Source organism: Diuraphis noxia, unplaced genomic scaffold (genome assembly GCF_037042655.1).
Source record: "Diuraphis noxia isolate RWA-SAM2 unplaced genomic scaffold, SU_Dnox_SAM2 contig0004, whole genome shotgun sequence".
Lineage (NCBI taxonomy): Eukaryota > Metazoa > Arthropoda > Insecta > Hemiptera > Aphididae > Diuraphis > Diuraphis noxia.
In genome coordinates this window covers 21949166-21965704 of record NW_028301714.1, presented here as the reverse complement: position 1 = coordinate 21965704, position 16539 = coordinate 21949166, and the positions used below count along the sequence as shown (strand labels likewise).

At 28.5% G+C, this 16539-nt stretch overlaps 1 protein-coding gene across 1 annotated transcript; it reads left to right on the top strand.

The window, feature by feature from the left end:
* The first annotated feature begins 3826 nt into the window (after window positions 1-3826).
* On the top strand, window positions 3827-14696 carry pds5 (cohesin associated factor B pds5). Its single transcript, XM_015508334.2, has 20 exons — window positions 3827-4318; window positions 4796-4904; window positions 4964-5164; window positions 5227-5411; window positions 5487-5694; window positions 5751-6257; window positions 6326-6624; window positions 6694-6875; window positions 6943-7112; window positions 8934-9038; window positions 9106-9247; window positions 9315-9592; window positions 10777-10881; window positions 10947-11204; window positions 11269-11491; window positions 11561-11829; window positions 12006-12176; window positions 12236-12346; window positions 13837-13881; window positions 13945-14696. The coding sequence occupies exons 2-20, from the start codon at window positions 4821-4823 to the stop codon at window positions 14011-14013; spliced, it is 3612 nt and encodes a 1203-aa protein (XP_015363820.2). The 5' UTR covers window positions 3827-4318; window positions 4796-4820; the 3' UTR covers window positions 14014-14696.
* Window positions 14697-16539: the final 1843 nt, after the last annotated feature.

Below are 16539 nucleotides of genomic sequence, written 5' to 3'. Positions count from 1 at the left end.
CTGTAGTACTTTACACATAACTAAATTCGTTTTACTGAAAATCTGAAATCAGCCCAATTATGCATAATGTTACTAAGCTAAAAGTTTTCCCTGTAATTCAGTAGTTAATAATTCTCGAAATTTGAAATTTGTTATAAATTATAGAATACGAACTATACATCTTATTCATCTTAATATGAATAAAAGACTAAATAGTTCAGACAGTTCATAAAGAATGAATATAGTATTTTGTGTTAGCTACAATCAGCAATAATATACATTTTTTTCTGTATTCTCAGAATTAAATCTTAGGGATGTCATTTGGGGGGTAACGGTCGCTTAGTCGGCAAATGCCGAAATTTATATGGAAGCCCACCTAACTTATATGGTAAGTTTTATTTTATTTTTTATCAAATGATAATAATAACATTTCATTTCGGAAACTCCGATTTTATACAGTTATTAGGTTACGTTTGGTTGGTAAAAAAGCAATTTCGTATATATGTTACCAATTCATTTTGTACGAAGCTCCTCTTTTGCTACGCCCATTCTATTTGAACCCTTAAATCCTTCATTGTCAAAAATATATTAATGATTCCTCAATTTTCCTTGCAGTTTGCAAAGGAATAATATTTAATATTTTTAATATTTACTAATAATTTACTTATAAGTACATTTTTTATATATATGCTATTTTTTCTTCATTAAATTTATAATTTTCAAGCTTTTAATGCACTACTTATTTATTTTCACAGGCTAAGTATACTTACTATAGAAATAAATTATTTATTATTAGGACTTTAATGATGTAATAGCTAGATTTATTACAGAGCTAGTCACCTAGAGTCTAGACTTACAAGTCATAATACCTTCATAATACAATGGTGTGTTGAAAATAAAAAATAAAATGCATATTTTGCATACCTCCTCTATTTTAGGGAAAAACTTTTGGAAAAACTGCTTATTTCATGATATTCATATGTGTATTATGAATATTTAATATTTTTAAAAAAATTTGTTTTTTTCTTTCTTCACCTATTTAATAACAGTATAAAACTCAGTACTATTTAACGTATACGTTTATTGATTTGGTATCGTCACAGTCGATCAATAATTTCTTTAAATAATCTGAGAAAATATTAGTGTTTGAATACTTGAATTTAATGCAATAACCCAAAAATGTATGCTATATCTATATTTATATTTATTCCATATTAAAACTTCACAAAATGTACTGAACCTATAAATCAGTGGCGGCGCCAGGGTGGGCACGGGCCCACCATAAAAAGTCTCGGGCCCACCCCAAAAATTTAATTTAATCATACTAGAATACTAAAAAATATCTCATGAATAAATCAAAATATGAAAATATAAAGTCATAATAGATGGCGTGAACAACATTTTGAATGGGTTAAAAACTATGCACTATGCTTTCAAGCCTCATAAATAACGTGTATTTTCCAGCGGCTGAATACGAAAATAATAAGTTATACTTACTAGTTATTATTAAATATTAATCAAGGTTATTAATAATTTTGTTGAAAATTCCATGAACAACGGGATTGGATTATTAACCAACTACCTATGATAAAGAAAATACAAGGGAAAGCAATCTATTTTTATATACTTTTACATGAATATATATTTTGTTAGGAAATAAATACTATTAATACATATTTACAAATCATTGTTTTAGTAAGTTAACACGATGAAGTGTAAAAAAAATTGAAAAATTGGAAGTTGACCCTCCCCCTCCCCCCTCTGCGTAATTGCCTGTCATATATTATATATAAATATCAAGTCAACAATTTGGCCCTCCCTAAAATATTTGGGCCCCAGCCTGGCCCACTTGGTATTAAAATTCTGGCGCCGCCACTGCTATAAATACTAAATTATAATAATTAAATAATTTTTCAGTTCAATAAAAGTTCGTAATGCCAACTATAATTTCCGCCATATTTTGTAAGTATAAATTTATTTTTCCATTTTATATATTTGTATTTTTCATAATTTTTATTTTAGAATTTTGTATAATTTTAATTTATGCTCATTATTTATAATATTTTATTAATTTTTCGTGAATATTTACCTTATTATATTCTTTGAATTACGAACCTTATTTATTATCTTTTAGTTTTTATAAAACTTTTAACTACTTGTATTGACGCAGTTCGTGATCTATGGACAAAATATAAAAATAGGATAATATACATAGATATATATATTTTTATTTAACAAAGTGAAATTTCAAAATGGTTTGCTTGAAGCCTTGCAGAACATAAAAAACTTGAAATGACGTTCACGCTTCACGACCCAATAGTTCATTGATAAATTGCATTGATGTTGTATTGATGGCATATTGGTATAATAATAGTATGTGATCGAAGATCAAAGAATGTTGCTATCAAATCGAAATATCAAGGGAAATATCAATTACCTTATAACATAGGCGCAAATAGACAAATTATTTTGGGGGGACTAAAGCTCCTCCTATAATATTTTCCAAAAATTATTTATTCTCAGTACTAATTAATGACTTTTGAACTGGGGGGACTTGGCAAAAATATGGGGAGACTTAGTCCCCCAAGCCCCCACCAATTTGAGCCAATGCTACTTAATATCATAGAACAGTGTTAATATATTCGTATAATCCTATCAGGCGCGTAGTGAACAATTTATAGTTTTCTACTCCTTATTATGTTGTTTCATATAAGAAAGTACCTACTGATGTTCAATCTCCATCTTTATTCACCTTCTATTAACTCGTTAATTAGCAGTGTTGTAAAAAATACTTTATTAATAAAGTATTTAAAATACCACTCGATTACTATATTAAATAGTAAAGTATTTGAAATAATCTTCAAAAAAAAAAAAAAAATGTTAGTTCTGAAATAATTTATTGCAGTCAAAAATGTGTTTATTGCATTTTAAAAATGTAAATAATAACATATCATGTTAGTTCCTTTTAGTGATAGTTTAATTTAAAGCTGTAAATATTTGGCACGATATGTCGATATAGACATAGACATTAGACACAGATTACATAATCTGTGATATAGAGAAGAAAGATCAGGTATTCTCTAAAATTGTGGTACTTGAATTTCCCATTCGATCTTCGTCGACGATAAGCGATACTGATAATTGTCAATTGATAATGATAACCATTTTCTCGGTAAATACACAGAATAGATTTAATCTATTCCGTGGTAAATAGGTACCTAGTACAGTAGTAATAATTATAAAAAAAAAAAATAGTTATAATATTTCCACATTCAGAAATAGTTATAAATAAAATCATAGCCTTTAATATTGGACAATAAACTGTTTCCTGGAGAAAAAAAAAACATTTAACTGACGAAAACCAAAGTTGAATTGCCCATTAATGATAAATAATAAATATATAATACAATATTGTTATACCTAATGGTGAAGCTAGACAGTACTGAATTTTTATTTTTCAAGAATTATTAATAGAAAATAGAAACTAATTAAGAATTAAGATAACAAAAAGTCAAGTATTAAAAAACTTTTACTCAAATACTTTACAACCCTGAGTAATGAATTATATCGAAACATTTTTCATTAAGCATATTACAAAATATAATATTCTAATTTAGAATTGTAGATTCTATAAATTCTGTTAATATCTGTTCTCTAAACTTACCTACTACTTCTGTGAACAAAATAATTTAGGAAAAATAAAAATTTTCAGTTGGTAAATCATCGTCATTTAACGTGGTCACACTGCAGAACCAGCTTGACTTTACTAGCATCTTTGGAGTTGGGACTTTGGGAGTCCGTTTATTACGTATGTTGTGTTTTCTTTTTCGTTCGTGTTCTATTTACAATATTATTATTATTATTGTATCGCATCCCTTACTCCTTAGCGGTTTTTACTTTTAATATATTATATATTTTCATATTTGTCGCTCCTCTTTAGTCTTTACAGTTCCGTCAAACACTTCCAAGGCCCAACCGAAAATTCTTCTCCATTTGTGAATAGTGATTAGTGATTACTATTCAGTATTTACAGGTTTTTAGTTTTCACTCGATCAGTGCGCGTACTGAGTAGCTACAGATCGAATATTATTATAACACAAACACGTTACAATAATCGTCGCCGGAACTGACGTACGCGCTTGTATGTCGGTTTCGATAATTTTTGTTGACGATCGTTTCTATTTCTTTGATGATCAGTGCAACGATGTGACCAATGTGATAACCCGTTGTTTTCGCCGATCCGTGTTTACTCGTTACACCAGCCGACGCTTATAGTCAACTAGACAAGTATACATTCGGAAATGCAATACTGCTGTTTGCGCGGGATCGGTCACGTTTTGTAAGTAAATACAATTTTTTCAAACACGTTCCATTAGTTCCTCAATCCACGGTTCTAAGCAAAGGCATGCCAATCGTTACCTTTTGTTGTCGTATGACATTAGTGGCGATATTGTTAGACTGGTAATGTTTTTAAATTTATTTTACTTAATTTAGTTGATAAACTATCATCGTTTGTCATTATAATTGTTCTGCAATAATTTGTGTTGTAGGTACTTATATAAAAATCTTCCATTGGTTCGGTAATTTGTTTATTTTTCTCTCCCAAAGTTATAATTGCCAAGTTAATTTTAATTTTTATGATTGAATGAGATTGATAATTGTCTTGACTTTAAATAGGAAAATTATAGTTTATATGATGTATTATATGCCAGATAATAAAGCGCCATCACACTGATAGTTTCCCACGAGTACTTAGATACTTGAATTTATTATAGAAGTGAATTAACTAAATTACAATTTTGTCCTTGTGTTTCAGAAAAAAGTAATCAACTATTATAAATATGCAGGAAGATATGACATACCCGGCTGGATGCCGTCCAGTTACAGATGATCTGGGTCCAGATGAACTTATTCGTCGATTAAAAGTAAAATGAATTAATAATTAAAGTCTATTAATTGTATTAAAATTTGTTTGATGTTTTAGACATTAGCTCATACTCTTCAAGCAATGGGACAAGATGAAGGCATGTATCAACAATATATACCATTGACTTTACATTTGGCCGAAGATTATTTTCTAAAACATGCTAGTAAAGATGTTCAGCTTTTAATAGCATGTTGTATCGCTGATGTACTTAGAGTTTATGCTCCTGAAGCTCCATACAAAGATCCAGAGCAAGTTAAAGTACGAAATATTTGCTATAACTAAGATTCAGTTTTTTTGATATCAATGTATTTTTGTTAAAGGGTATATTTATGTTCCTAATCAAGCAACTTGCTGGCCTAAAAGATCCTAAGGATCCAGCATTTAAACGTTATTTTTATCTTTTGGAAAATCTTGCTTATGTCAAGTCCTTTAATATGTGCTTTGAACTTGAGGACTGTCAAGAAATATTTTGCAAATTATTTTCACTCATGTTCAAAATTGTCAAGTATGCACAAATACACATTTATTTTTTACTTATTATTTTGCTTTATTTAATTATTAATGTTATATTGTTTTTTAGTGATGAACATTCAACTAAAGTCAAATCTTTTATGCTTGACATTTTATGTCCATTAATATGTGAATCAGATATGGTAGCCAGTGAACTTCTTGATATTATTTTAATAAATATTGTTGAACCCAATAAATCACAAAGAAAAAATGCTTATTCATTGGCTAAAGATCTTATTCTTAAATGCTCAAACACTTTAGAGCCTTACATCCAATCGGTAAATACATTGATAAAATAGTATTATAATTTACATTTTAACTATTTTTTTTTTAGTTTTTCAATCATGTTTTGATATTGGGAAAGAATGAAAAAAATCTAGCTATAAGTACTAAAACTTATGATCTCATTTATGAACTGAACAGAATCAGTCCATCTGTATTGTTGGCAGTTCTCCCACAACTTGAATGCAAACTGAAGTCAACCGTTGAGCAAGAACGTCATGGTACTGTGTCTCTTTTAGCTCGTATGTTTTCAGAAAGAGATTCAAATCTTGCTCGTCATCATAATATTTTGTGGCAAGCATTTCTTAGCCGATTTAATGATATATCTGTTAGCATCCGTATTAAGTGTGTGCAGTACGCTATGCATTTACTTTTAAATCAACCTGAACTTCGCCAAGATCTGACAGAAGCATTGCGTTTAAGAAGCTCTGATAGTGACATGAATGTACGGCATGAGACAGTTATGGCTATTGTATCGACAGCTAAACATGACTTTGAACCGATTGCAGATAATGAAGAATTACTTTTAGTTGTTAAGCAAAGAATGTGTGATAAAAAGGTATTATATTTTATTATATTTAACTAAAAACCATTACTTAATTTTAAACAATAATGAATTTGTTATAGTTTAAAATAAGAAAAGAAGCAACATCTGGGTTAGCATTTATATACAAGACATATTTAAATGATCCAGACATTCCTCAAGGCACTAAAAAAGCATTCACTTGGATCAAAGATAAAATTTTGCATGGCTATTATAGAAGTTGTGTTGAAGATAAATCATTGGTTGAACGATTAGTGAATACATCTTTAGTACCATATCAACTATCACCTGAAGAGAGAATGAAGAGACTTTATCATTTGTATGGCACAATTGATGATTATGCTAAAAAAGCTTTCATGGAGATTCAAAAAACTCAACTTTTGTAAGTAACTATAATTTCAATTGTTTGAAAAATGTATCATTTATTTATTTATTTAAAAAAAAAATGTAGAATCCGTTCGCATTTAAAAGAATTTCTTGATAATCACAAGAAAGAAGATAGTCCTCAAAAAGACAAAGAAATTCAGGCGAGTATAAAAATATTAACTCGGTATTTACCTGAATCAGTTAAAGCAGCAGAGTTTATTGGAAAATTTTCACAGCATCTAATCAAAGATTCTACACTATTAAGTTGTAAGTTGATTTTATCAAACTATTACATATAGTAATAAATTAAAATAACGTGTTATCCTTTTCAAAGGTATGGATACAATTGCAAAACAGAATTCTAGTACTGCTGAAATATCTGAAGCTACTAATTTAGTTTTAAGGAAGCTTGGTCAACCAGTAATGACAAATCTATATTACAACACTGTAAAAGCACTTTTGGAAAGAGCATCATCGGTGATGATAGACTCTCAAGCACTTAAAGTATATAAATCTTAATAATTAATTACATTTTATATTTGTTGGAGGGGAGGGAGTGAAAAAGGCAATTATTTGACGTCCTTTGAAGTTTAATGATAGGTTTATTCGCTCTAATTTTTTAATTAGATAAGCTAAACGTAAACATAGACCGTACATTAGCCATGTCACACAGTTTTAATATGGTGTTAACTAATACAAGTATGGCATTCTCTTGTTAGAAGGTCAATTCATTCTTAGTACTTAGTAGGCTTTTCCAATAATATATTTTTGAGTATTGATACAGTTTTGTTTTCTGCGATATTAAAGTTCTATATCAAAAAAGTATCGATACATTGAAAAATATTGATATAGTTAATATTATCTATATACACACACACATCACATTTATGTTGTTTGTCCTTTGTGCATTCTTAAATGTATGGACCGATTGCGCAAAATTTGGTACAGAGGTATTAGACCTATGGGCAAAAGATAGGCCAAGTCAGTAAGTGATAAAACTGACCACAGGAGATGCTTAAAAAGAAATTTTGAGATTTACAATGGATATTATTGTTTATAAGTGGTCGCTAATTATTGTTATAACATACACCCTTGAGTTATTGTTAACTGTGCACTCATAGTCTGTAGAAAATTCTACCACTTAAATTATGGCCCTCAAAGAAGATCTATCGGTTGCACATCTAAAGCACGAAAAATACGAGCAAAGAGATGCAATGTCGGGAACTGTCAAAGAAAGTTGAGCTCAATTCCGTTCATCTGAAACAACTGAGCAATGAGATACAAAATTGGAAACCGATGACAACTTAATGCTCGATATGGACTAGTCACTCGAACAGATTTGAATCTCAGTGCATTCTTTTACGTTTATTAATTATAATAACAGCAGTCATTCAAGTGTGGTTGTCGGAAAAGTGATGAATTGTGCATATATTTTAAAACATTCAAATTTAATAATGAGGCATCAGTTATGTGCTGTGCTGACAGAAAAGTAAAATTGCCAGAATAACATCCAACATCCAAATGAATTGTTAACGTTCCCAAATGTTGGTATCAGGCACCATGAGCATATAGAAACATTTCTAGAAAACATCCGCAAATACAATTAGTGTTTCCTAATTACATTATTGGGAGCAACGACTATTGTGTGCGACAATTACATGCCAATATTCAAAATCCAAGGTCAAATCTATGACTGCTGGAATATTACTGCTAATGACAAATACGGGAGGCGCTCAAACAGATATTTTGAGATTACGATAGAAATTTTTCATTTTATTTATCAATTTACGCGTCAGAAAAATTTATTTGATAAACTAGATTGAATATTGTTGTAAGATTATTCATAAGTATATTTTAACTCTTATCTATCTTTATACATAAAAATATACTGCTAGTATAATCACAAGTAACGAATTTTCACACAGTTGAGACGTAAGAGGTAGGATTTTTAATGGACTACGAAGTGCATGTGTTCAGCACGTGCCTTAAAATAAAAATTGATGATGATTAATCCACAAATCCCCATTCCCGAAATAAATTTCACAATATCAATATTGAATTTCAAATACCTAACCTTGGAGAAGCCTAATAATTATTAGTTAATTTTAATTACAAAAACTAACTTTACATATTTCTATAAAACATAAATTTAGTCTGCTAAATGTTTGTAAGACTAAAACAACTCATATAGATTCATTGAATTTATATTTTCCTTTTAGCTACTAAACATATTTAAGTCCTAAAATATTGTGTTATTATTTTCTATTTGTCATGTCAAAGTATATATGTTCATTGTATTAAATTTAACATTATGTTTTTCATTAGGAATTGTTTAATCATGTGGAAAACTGCTTGAGTGGTGGAAATATGATAGAAGAACTTGGTTTGCACCCAGAAACTGCCGCTTATAGAGGACTTGAGCTTCTTAATGTAAATTAATTTATTTTATCACCTATTTTCTAATCATAATAATTTATATACTATCTAATAACTTTAGGTATTATCAAATACATTTGCTTGCCACTTTTATCATCCAGACATTCTGGATAAGCTATTAGATTTATCACATCATGATGATGAATACATCGCCCCTCAAGTTCTCACAATTTTGACTACAATAGGCAAATATAGTGCACTTGGTAAATTTTTCTTTTAAAATATACTATTAAATTATCAAATAAAATAATACTTCTGTAAATATTATAGGCGATTCGTACCCAGAATTCACAGAAAAACTAATACCAATATGTAAGAAACTGGCAGTGAGTGGTACTCCAAAACAAGCTAAAGGAGCTATACGTTGTTTATATGTCAATGTATATAAATCCAAAAATGACATTTTTGACGATATTGTGGAGGCTACTAAAACTAATTTAGAACCAGATTCAAAGCATTATGAAACAGCAATAGTAGCTCTCGGACATTTAGCTATTAATGTGGCTGAAAAATATAATGTCCACTTCAAGAATATGATTTCTCGAAAGGTAAGTTAAACTAATATAAATTGCTTGAAATTTCAAAGTGTAATTGTGATATTTAAAATATGATGGAAAAAAAACAGTTTTTAATCTGTGTGCTGTGAAACGGCCTTATATGTTGCGCTAATCTTTTTGAAAATATAAAGCAATTATCCATATTATTATGGTTAACCGAGGAAGGTTATAAGCTATATAAATTTTGTAGAGTCCACAGGTTAAGTCAGAACTTAAGAATTTATGAGATATTTATGAATTTGCTGTTTAAAAAGCCGTAAAATTTGTTTTGTGGATCAAAAATCTATGACGCAATGATACTTCAGTAAAATTAATGTACTGAATGTCTCTTGTTTGAATCAGTTTTGATGTTTCAGATTTTTTGCATTGTTTAAATAAAAAAAAATTAAAAACTGCCCCAACCAAGAATTGAAGAATAAAAAAGCTCATGGACTATGCTGTATTGGTGAAAAAGTAGTTATACCTAAAATTTCCTAACCAACATCAGTTTTAAAAGAAATTACATCAGGCTCACATCTATCCTCAAAACATTTCTAGAATCATTCAAGACTATATAACAAGCTTTATCAAAGACTTCATTCGGCTCTAAAGAAATTTGAAAGGGGAAGTTTATGCTCACTTTTAGTGTGTGGGGAAAGTTTATTATTTGCAACAAAATGCGCAGGGATCAGCTAGTATAACATAATATATAATACATACAATTATATTGACTAATGATGACTAACCATCCTTGCGAGCTTATTCTTTACTGTGTAAAGAAAATGACTTTACACTTGGGACCTCTTAAATAGAACTGTTGTTTTTTAGGAGGTCTGAAGTCAATAGTTTTTCAAAACAATATAGATTATAAATTAAAGCTTAAAAGTTCTGATAATAATAGCTATACATAATAAATTATGTATAGCATAATGGCTGTGAGGAATGTAAAATGTATTATTTAAATTGTGATTTTAACATAAATTATTTTAAAACACGTTTCTAAGGCTGTATTTAGGCATAATCCTAATTATTATATCCATGCCTATTATTAGTAACAGTGTACGACAAAACAAGGAGTCAGTAAACTATTGACTAATATAGTGGACTTCAAGTTTTTGGCACGTATCTGTTTACACATGTCTTAAATATGTGAATATTGAATAACAGCTTTAAATATGTTATTTGCTTTATTTTAGATTGTCAAAGAATTATTAGTAAAAGTGTCTGTTAAAAGTGAACTTTATAATGCTGATGCTAATTGGTGTTCCGAAGAAATTTTACCAAAAGGCACTAAGTGTAGAGTAAGCTATAACTTTTAAAGTTTTAATATAAATATTGTATGCTTATTTTTATGTTGTATTTTAAGGCTGAAGGTATGAAGGCTATGGCAAGGTGGCTTATTGGCTTAAAGAATGATAAAGTATCAGCTCAAAAAACATTTAGAATGTTTAATGCTTTTTTGTCACAAAAAGGCGACCTTACACAATCTGGAATCTTATCAAAATCTGAATTAGCTTGGCTACGATTACAAGCAGGCTGTTCTATGTTAAAGATTTGTGAACAAAAAGGTGTTGGAGATCAATATACAGCTGAACAGTTCTTTTTATTATCAAGACTTATGATGGTATATTTTAATCTTGGCGTTTTATTTTTCTATCTTAATGTGTAATAAATTAAATGAATTTCAGGATGAAGTTTTAGAAGTGCGAGAAATTTTTGCTGCAAAACTCCATAAAGGCTTAGGAAGAGGTTTACCTTTCAAATGTCTCCCGTTAGATTTTATGGGAATGTACGCTCTGGCTGGACTGGAAGCAGATGAACGATTAAGGAGTAAAATCTATGATTATGTTTTAAAAGATATAAACAGAAGACGTGATTATGCCAGAAATTTAACTCAAGGATCTGCCACATGTATATTATTTACTCTAGTGGTTTTTAATGTCTTTCAAAGTTCATTATTTTATGTTTTAATTTGTATAGGTTCAATTGAAAAAGCAATGGCGCAATTACCTCATATTTTACCTGATTATATGTTGTTGTTTGCTATATCAATTTTAACCCATTCTCCAGTGTATAAAGATAACAGAGATGAAGAAAGTCTGACATTGATGCAACAGTGCCTATGGTTTATTCTTGAACCATTGATCACCAAAAATGATTCTTATAACTTTGGATTTTATAAAGAGATGTTGGAGCGAGTCAAAAATTATGTTGACGCTGTAGAACCAACTAATGAGACTGTTAATGCTGTAATAATAATTATTTTCTAACATTTTATTTCTTATGTAATGTACTTTTAAGTATTGAAAATTTAAGAAGGTTCAACTTAAAAAATAAAATATTTTTTTGCTAAATTAATTTTGATAAAACCTTATTACACAACAGTAATTTTATATTTATAATGTATATTAAACTTTTGTTTTAGAAAATGTGGGCTCTTTGTGATTTGGCAATGAGTGTATTAGTAGTTCATACTAGTACTTTTGAAACATCTCCTTTTTCTGAAATCAGAATTTCGGCAATGTTTTTCAAGAGGCATGATGATCCCATGTTTGTGAACGTAAAGGTTTATTTGCCAGAAAAATTCCAGATCAAAGTAACTTTTTGTAATGAAGAGATGGATTTGATACTAACAATTTTCTTTTTGAATTTTAGCAAGTAAACAATAATGGGAAAAAAACTGGACTTTCGGCTGCCTTAAGAACCACTAAACCTCGAATTCAGAAAAATAACATACAAACTAGTCGTGCTAATGAATCTAAAGTAGTGAGTATTTTTACTCTAAATTAACCTAATAATTTAATTGTAAGTGTACAATTAATGATTATATATAAATGTTTGGACCAGCCCTATTCCAACAATTAATCTGTATCTTAACTAATGTATAAAGAGACAATATTTATTTTGTTTGTCCTTTATAAACTCTAAAATATAAGTTTTGAAGAGTTTTTCAATATACGATAACATTTCAAAATGAAATATTTCATAATTAATTTCAAAAAGTAAATTATCCTTCCAACATTTAAAACTTTCAAAAAATATTTGCCAAAACGTAAAGTTGTATTTATTTAGAACGCTCGGCACCACTTCCATACCAATGTTATAGGAAATGTTTGTGATAAAAAAATTATTGTAATTAGAGTACTAGATAATAAGTTAGATAACTGTGAATAAAACTGATTAATGATAACAAAACCTTCCTCCCGAGCTTATTTCTTGCTTTGTAAGGAAAATGACTTAAAATTTGGGACCTTTTAAACTGAACTGTGCTCCTTCGGAGGCCTGTGTCAATATTAAAAATATATTTTAAAATTATAGTTCTGTTAATAATAGTGTGTTAATTGTAGTTGCTAGGCATTTTTTACAATAAGATCCAAAGTGGGTCCTACATAAGGATATATTAAGGTGCGTCTCCTCCTAAACTGTTACTTTGTTTTGGCGGAGACGTACCTTTAGAGATCAGAAGATTTAACTAGAATACTGAATAGTTTTGTAAAAATCTGACTAATGATGACAAAACCATCCTTGCGAGCTTATTCCTTGTCTTGTAAGGAAAATGACTTGAAATTTGGGACCTCTTAATCTGGACTGTTGTTCACAGGAGGTCTGAAGTCAATATCAAAAACATATATTAAGATTTTTTGTTCTGTTTATAATTAATATTAAAGAATGTTAACAGTATCAGCCAAGCTTATTAGTTATAATAGGGCTTTGGCCTCAATTTTCTTCTGGAGTTTTATTATTTTATTTATGCTTTGTCTTAGTATTTCACAAAATTATACTTCAAACAAATAGAATAATATAATTTTATCTATTCTTATAAACTATAAAAACAGTATGGTAACTTGTCATTTTTTTTTCAATGTTTTCTTTATGTCTTTCGATTTATGGCCTAACTAATAATAATGAATGAACAGTTTATTCGGAGCCGGCTTTAGTCAAAATATTTACAATAGCAAAATCCTAATTTGCCTCCCTATTATTATAAATCTTTCTATTTACCCCTTATCTTCTTAACCATTTCCTCAAACATGTTTATGCCCACTTTGGGCTTAAATAACAGTATACCTTTAAGCTATAATTCACTAAATTTTGCCTAAGGAGGAACATACTATCTTAAATATGACCCAACCTATCACCAAGAAAATACCGCCCCAGGTCTTGTGTTTTCCACTAGGTCTGAGTATATTATGTTTACTTCAATAACTTTTTAACTTTTTTTTTTATTGTTATTTACCGTACCTTTTTTTCTACAGAATAATGACGCTCAAGATTCTACTATGTTAGACATGTCTGTAGAAGTAAGTGTGAATTTAATTAACAAGCACCACATTCTTTATTTTGATGATTTAAATTTTTTACAGAGAGAAGAAGATGAAGACGTTATTGAACCTAAGCGTAGGAGAACCACTCGTAACAATAATTTTAGTTGAAATTCATGTGTGGACTAAGTTAGTGTTTCAGCTAATCTGTATATTTTAATTGTTATATACCTACTAAAAACTGTTAATACTTATTTATTTTGTTAATATTTTCGATTTTATTTTTTTAAATTTTAAATTCTCAACATCAATTTGCTATGTAAGTAATTTATTAAGTGAAATTTTGGTATCAGTCTTGTATGTTAAACTAAAAGATTATATGGTTTTTACACATATAATTTTTCCATCTTGAAATATGTCTTATATTCTGATCAGTATTCCTCTACTTGTTCAATCACAAACCAATTTTTTTTTTTAATAAAAATAAAAAGATATATTTTAAGTATAGTATTTGAAATAAAAAATATGAATAGGTATTTAAAAATAATACCTAAATTTGGCATAAGGAGGTTGTGATGATACAAAATATTACATTTATGAAAATTTTTCTTGCTTAATGAAATGTAAAATAAGGAATTTAGAGCACTGTTGTTCATTAATAATTAAATTGATTCTGATCATATTTTTGTAAAAATTTCAAGTTAAACTGTTAGATAAAAATACTGTTTATTTTTTAATTATTACATTTATAATTAGTTTAGATTAAGAGTTTAATACTGAATAAGCTATATTATAAGTAAACATATGTTTATAATAAATTATTTTCTTAAAATAAAAAATATTTTTGACTAGAATTTTATTATTGTAACTTTTTTTCATTACAATATTTTATAAAAAAAAATTGAAAATAGGCGGACATATGTTTGTGTACCACTTAACAAAATAACGTTATTTTACATTTATGGCAGTGGCGGTTCGAACTGTTCGAAGGGAGTACTCGTATACTGGAAAAATTGAAAATTTCAGTTGTCTATAAATACCTCAAAAAAAGTCAAAATATTTTGAAAATTAAATCATGTAAAGAAAATGTATAATCTAAATAACTGGTAAAATTTTCAAGTATCTACGACTTATACTTTTTGAATAATAATAAATATTTAAAATCGTTTGAGGATAAATCGTTATCGTTACCGCTATTTCGTGTAAAAATTTGAAATTCAAACGCACATAAAATTTTTCCTATAATAATGCTTCGTGTTTTCTCTATAGCTACTTAAAGTAAAACTTATGGAAAACTTAGTGTTGTATTTTCAATCCTTAGTTATAAACACAAAACATTTTATGATTTTTCAACTTCAAAATTACTAGCAAATTTTCACGTTTTCGACAAATTTCGTAAAAATATGAACTATAAACGCTTATAGAAAAAAATTGTGACTAACGAATTTTAATTTTTTTTATCTACAATAAGAACAACTCATAATGAACCTTGTATTAAATTTTCAAGTATTTTTGGTGATCCAACATTTTTTTACCAATACGTAAAAAAAATCGAAAATTTCAGTGGTCTATAAATAACTCAAAAAAAGTCGAAAATTTTTGACAATTAAACTGTATATAGATATCATTAACATTAACATTTGGTGAAAATTTCAAGTATTTACAGTGATTAGTTTTTGAATTACAACCATATAAAAATATCGATTTGGTCGAAAATTGGTTTTGCGCAAAAAATCCCGTTTTTCTGTCATTTTTTTTTTTTGTTTTCGATTTTTTTGAAAACTGTTGGAAAATGTTTACTTTTGACCTCTATAATGCACCAAGGATTTTCAATTTTACATCGGAAACCACCCCCAAAGTTTGAAATCGAAGCATTATTTCGACTAGTTATGCTGTACACAGACACAAAAAAAAAACACACACACACATCATTGTAAAATCAATACATTCATCACTTCGTTCAGAATCTAAAAAATGAAAGAACTTTTATAATTGGTACCTAATAACAAATTGCTAATTTCTTATTCTTCCATACTAAATTGTATGTATAACCAAGAGCGACCACATAATACACAAAATTATCATTAATCTCAAATTTCCAATAAAAAAATTAAGCATAACTTATCAAGATATAATAATAGCCTATAGATTCATGGGATTATATAGCTTTCTGATGGTAAACAATTTAAAATCAGTTCAATTTTTCCAAAAATTACCGATCAAACAAATCGGTAGGGGTTGAATTTTGAAAAATCATGTCTCAGGGGGTTTTCGCATTATAAAATGAATTTACCGACACAATTCCATACTCATATCTTCGGTGGTTCCGGCTAAGTAATTTTTAATTTTCAACCCTTTTAACCCCGGCAGGGGTTGAATTTTTAAAATCCTTACTTATTAGTGAGTGTAAATCCATAAAACAATACTATACTGTCCAAAGTCTATACTCATAGCTTAAGTGGTTCTGGCTAGGAGATGATGAGTCACCCAGGACAAGTTTTATATATACAGATAATTATCAATTTTAAAGTTAATATTAATCTAAATACAAGTATTTTGAAAGGTTTTTGGTATAGACATATATATATTTATTAACTAAAATTAAGAACTTATTAGTGAAGAATTGATTTTTTAACAATCATACCTAGGTATCATAAATGTACTAAAAGTTTATGTCACCTCAAATATTGAACGACA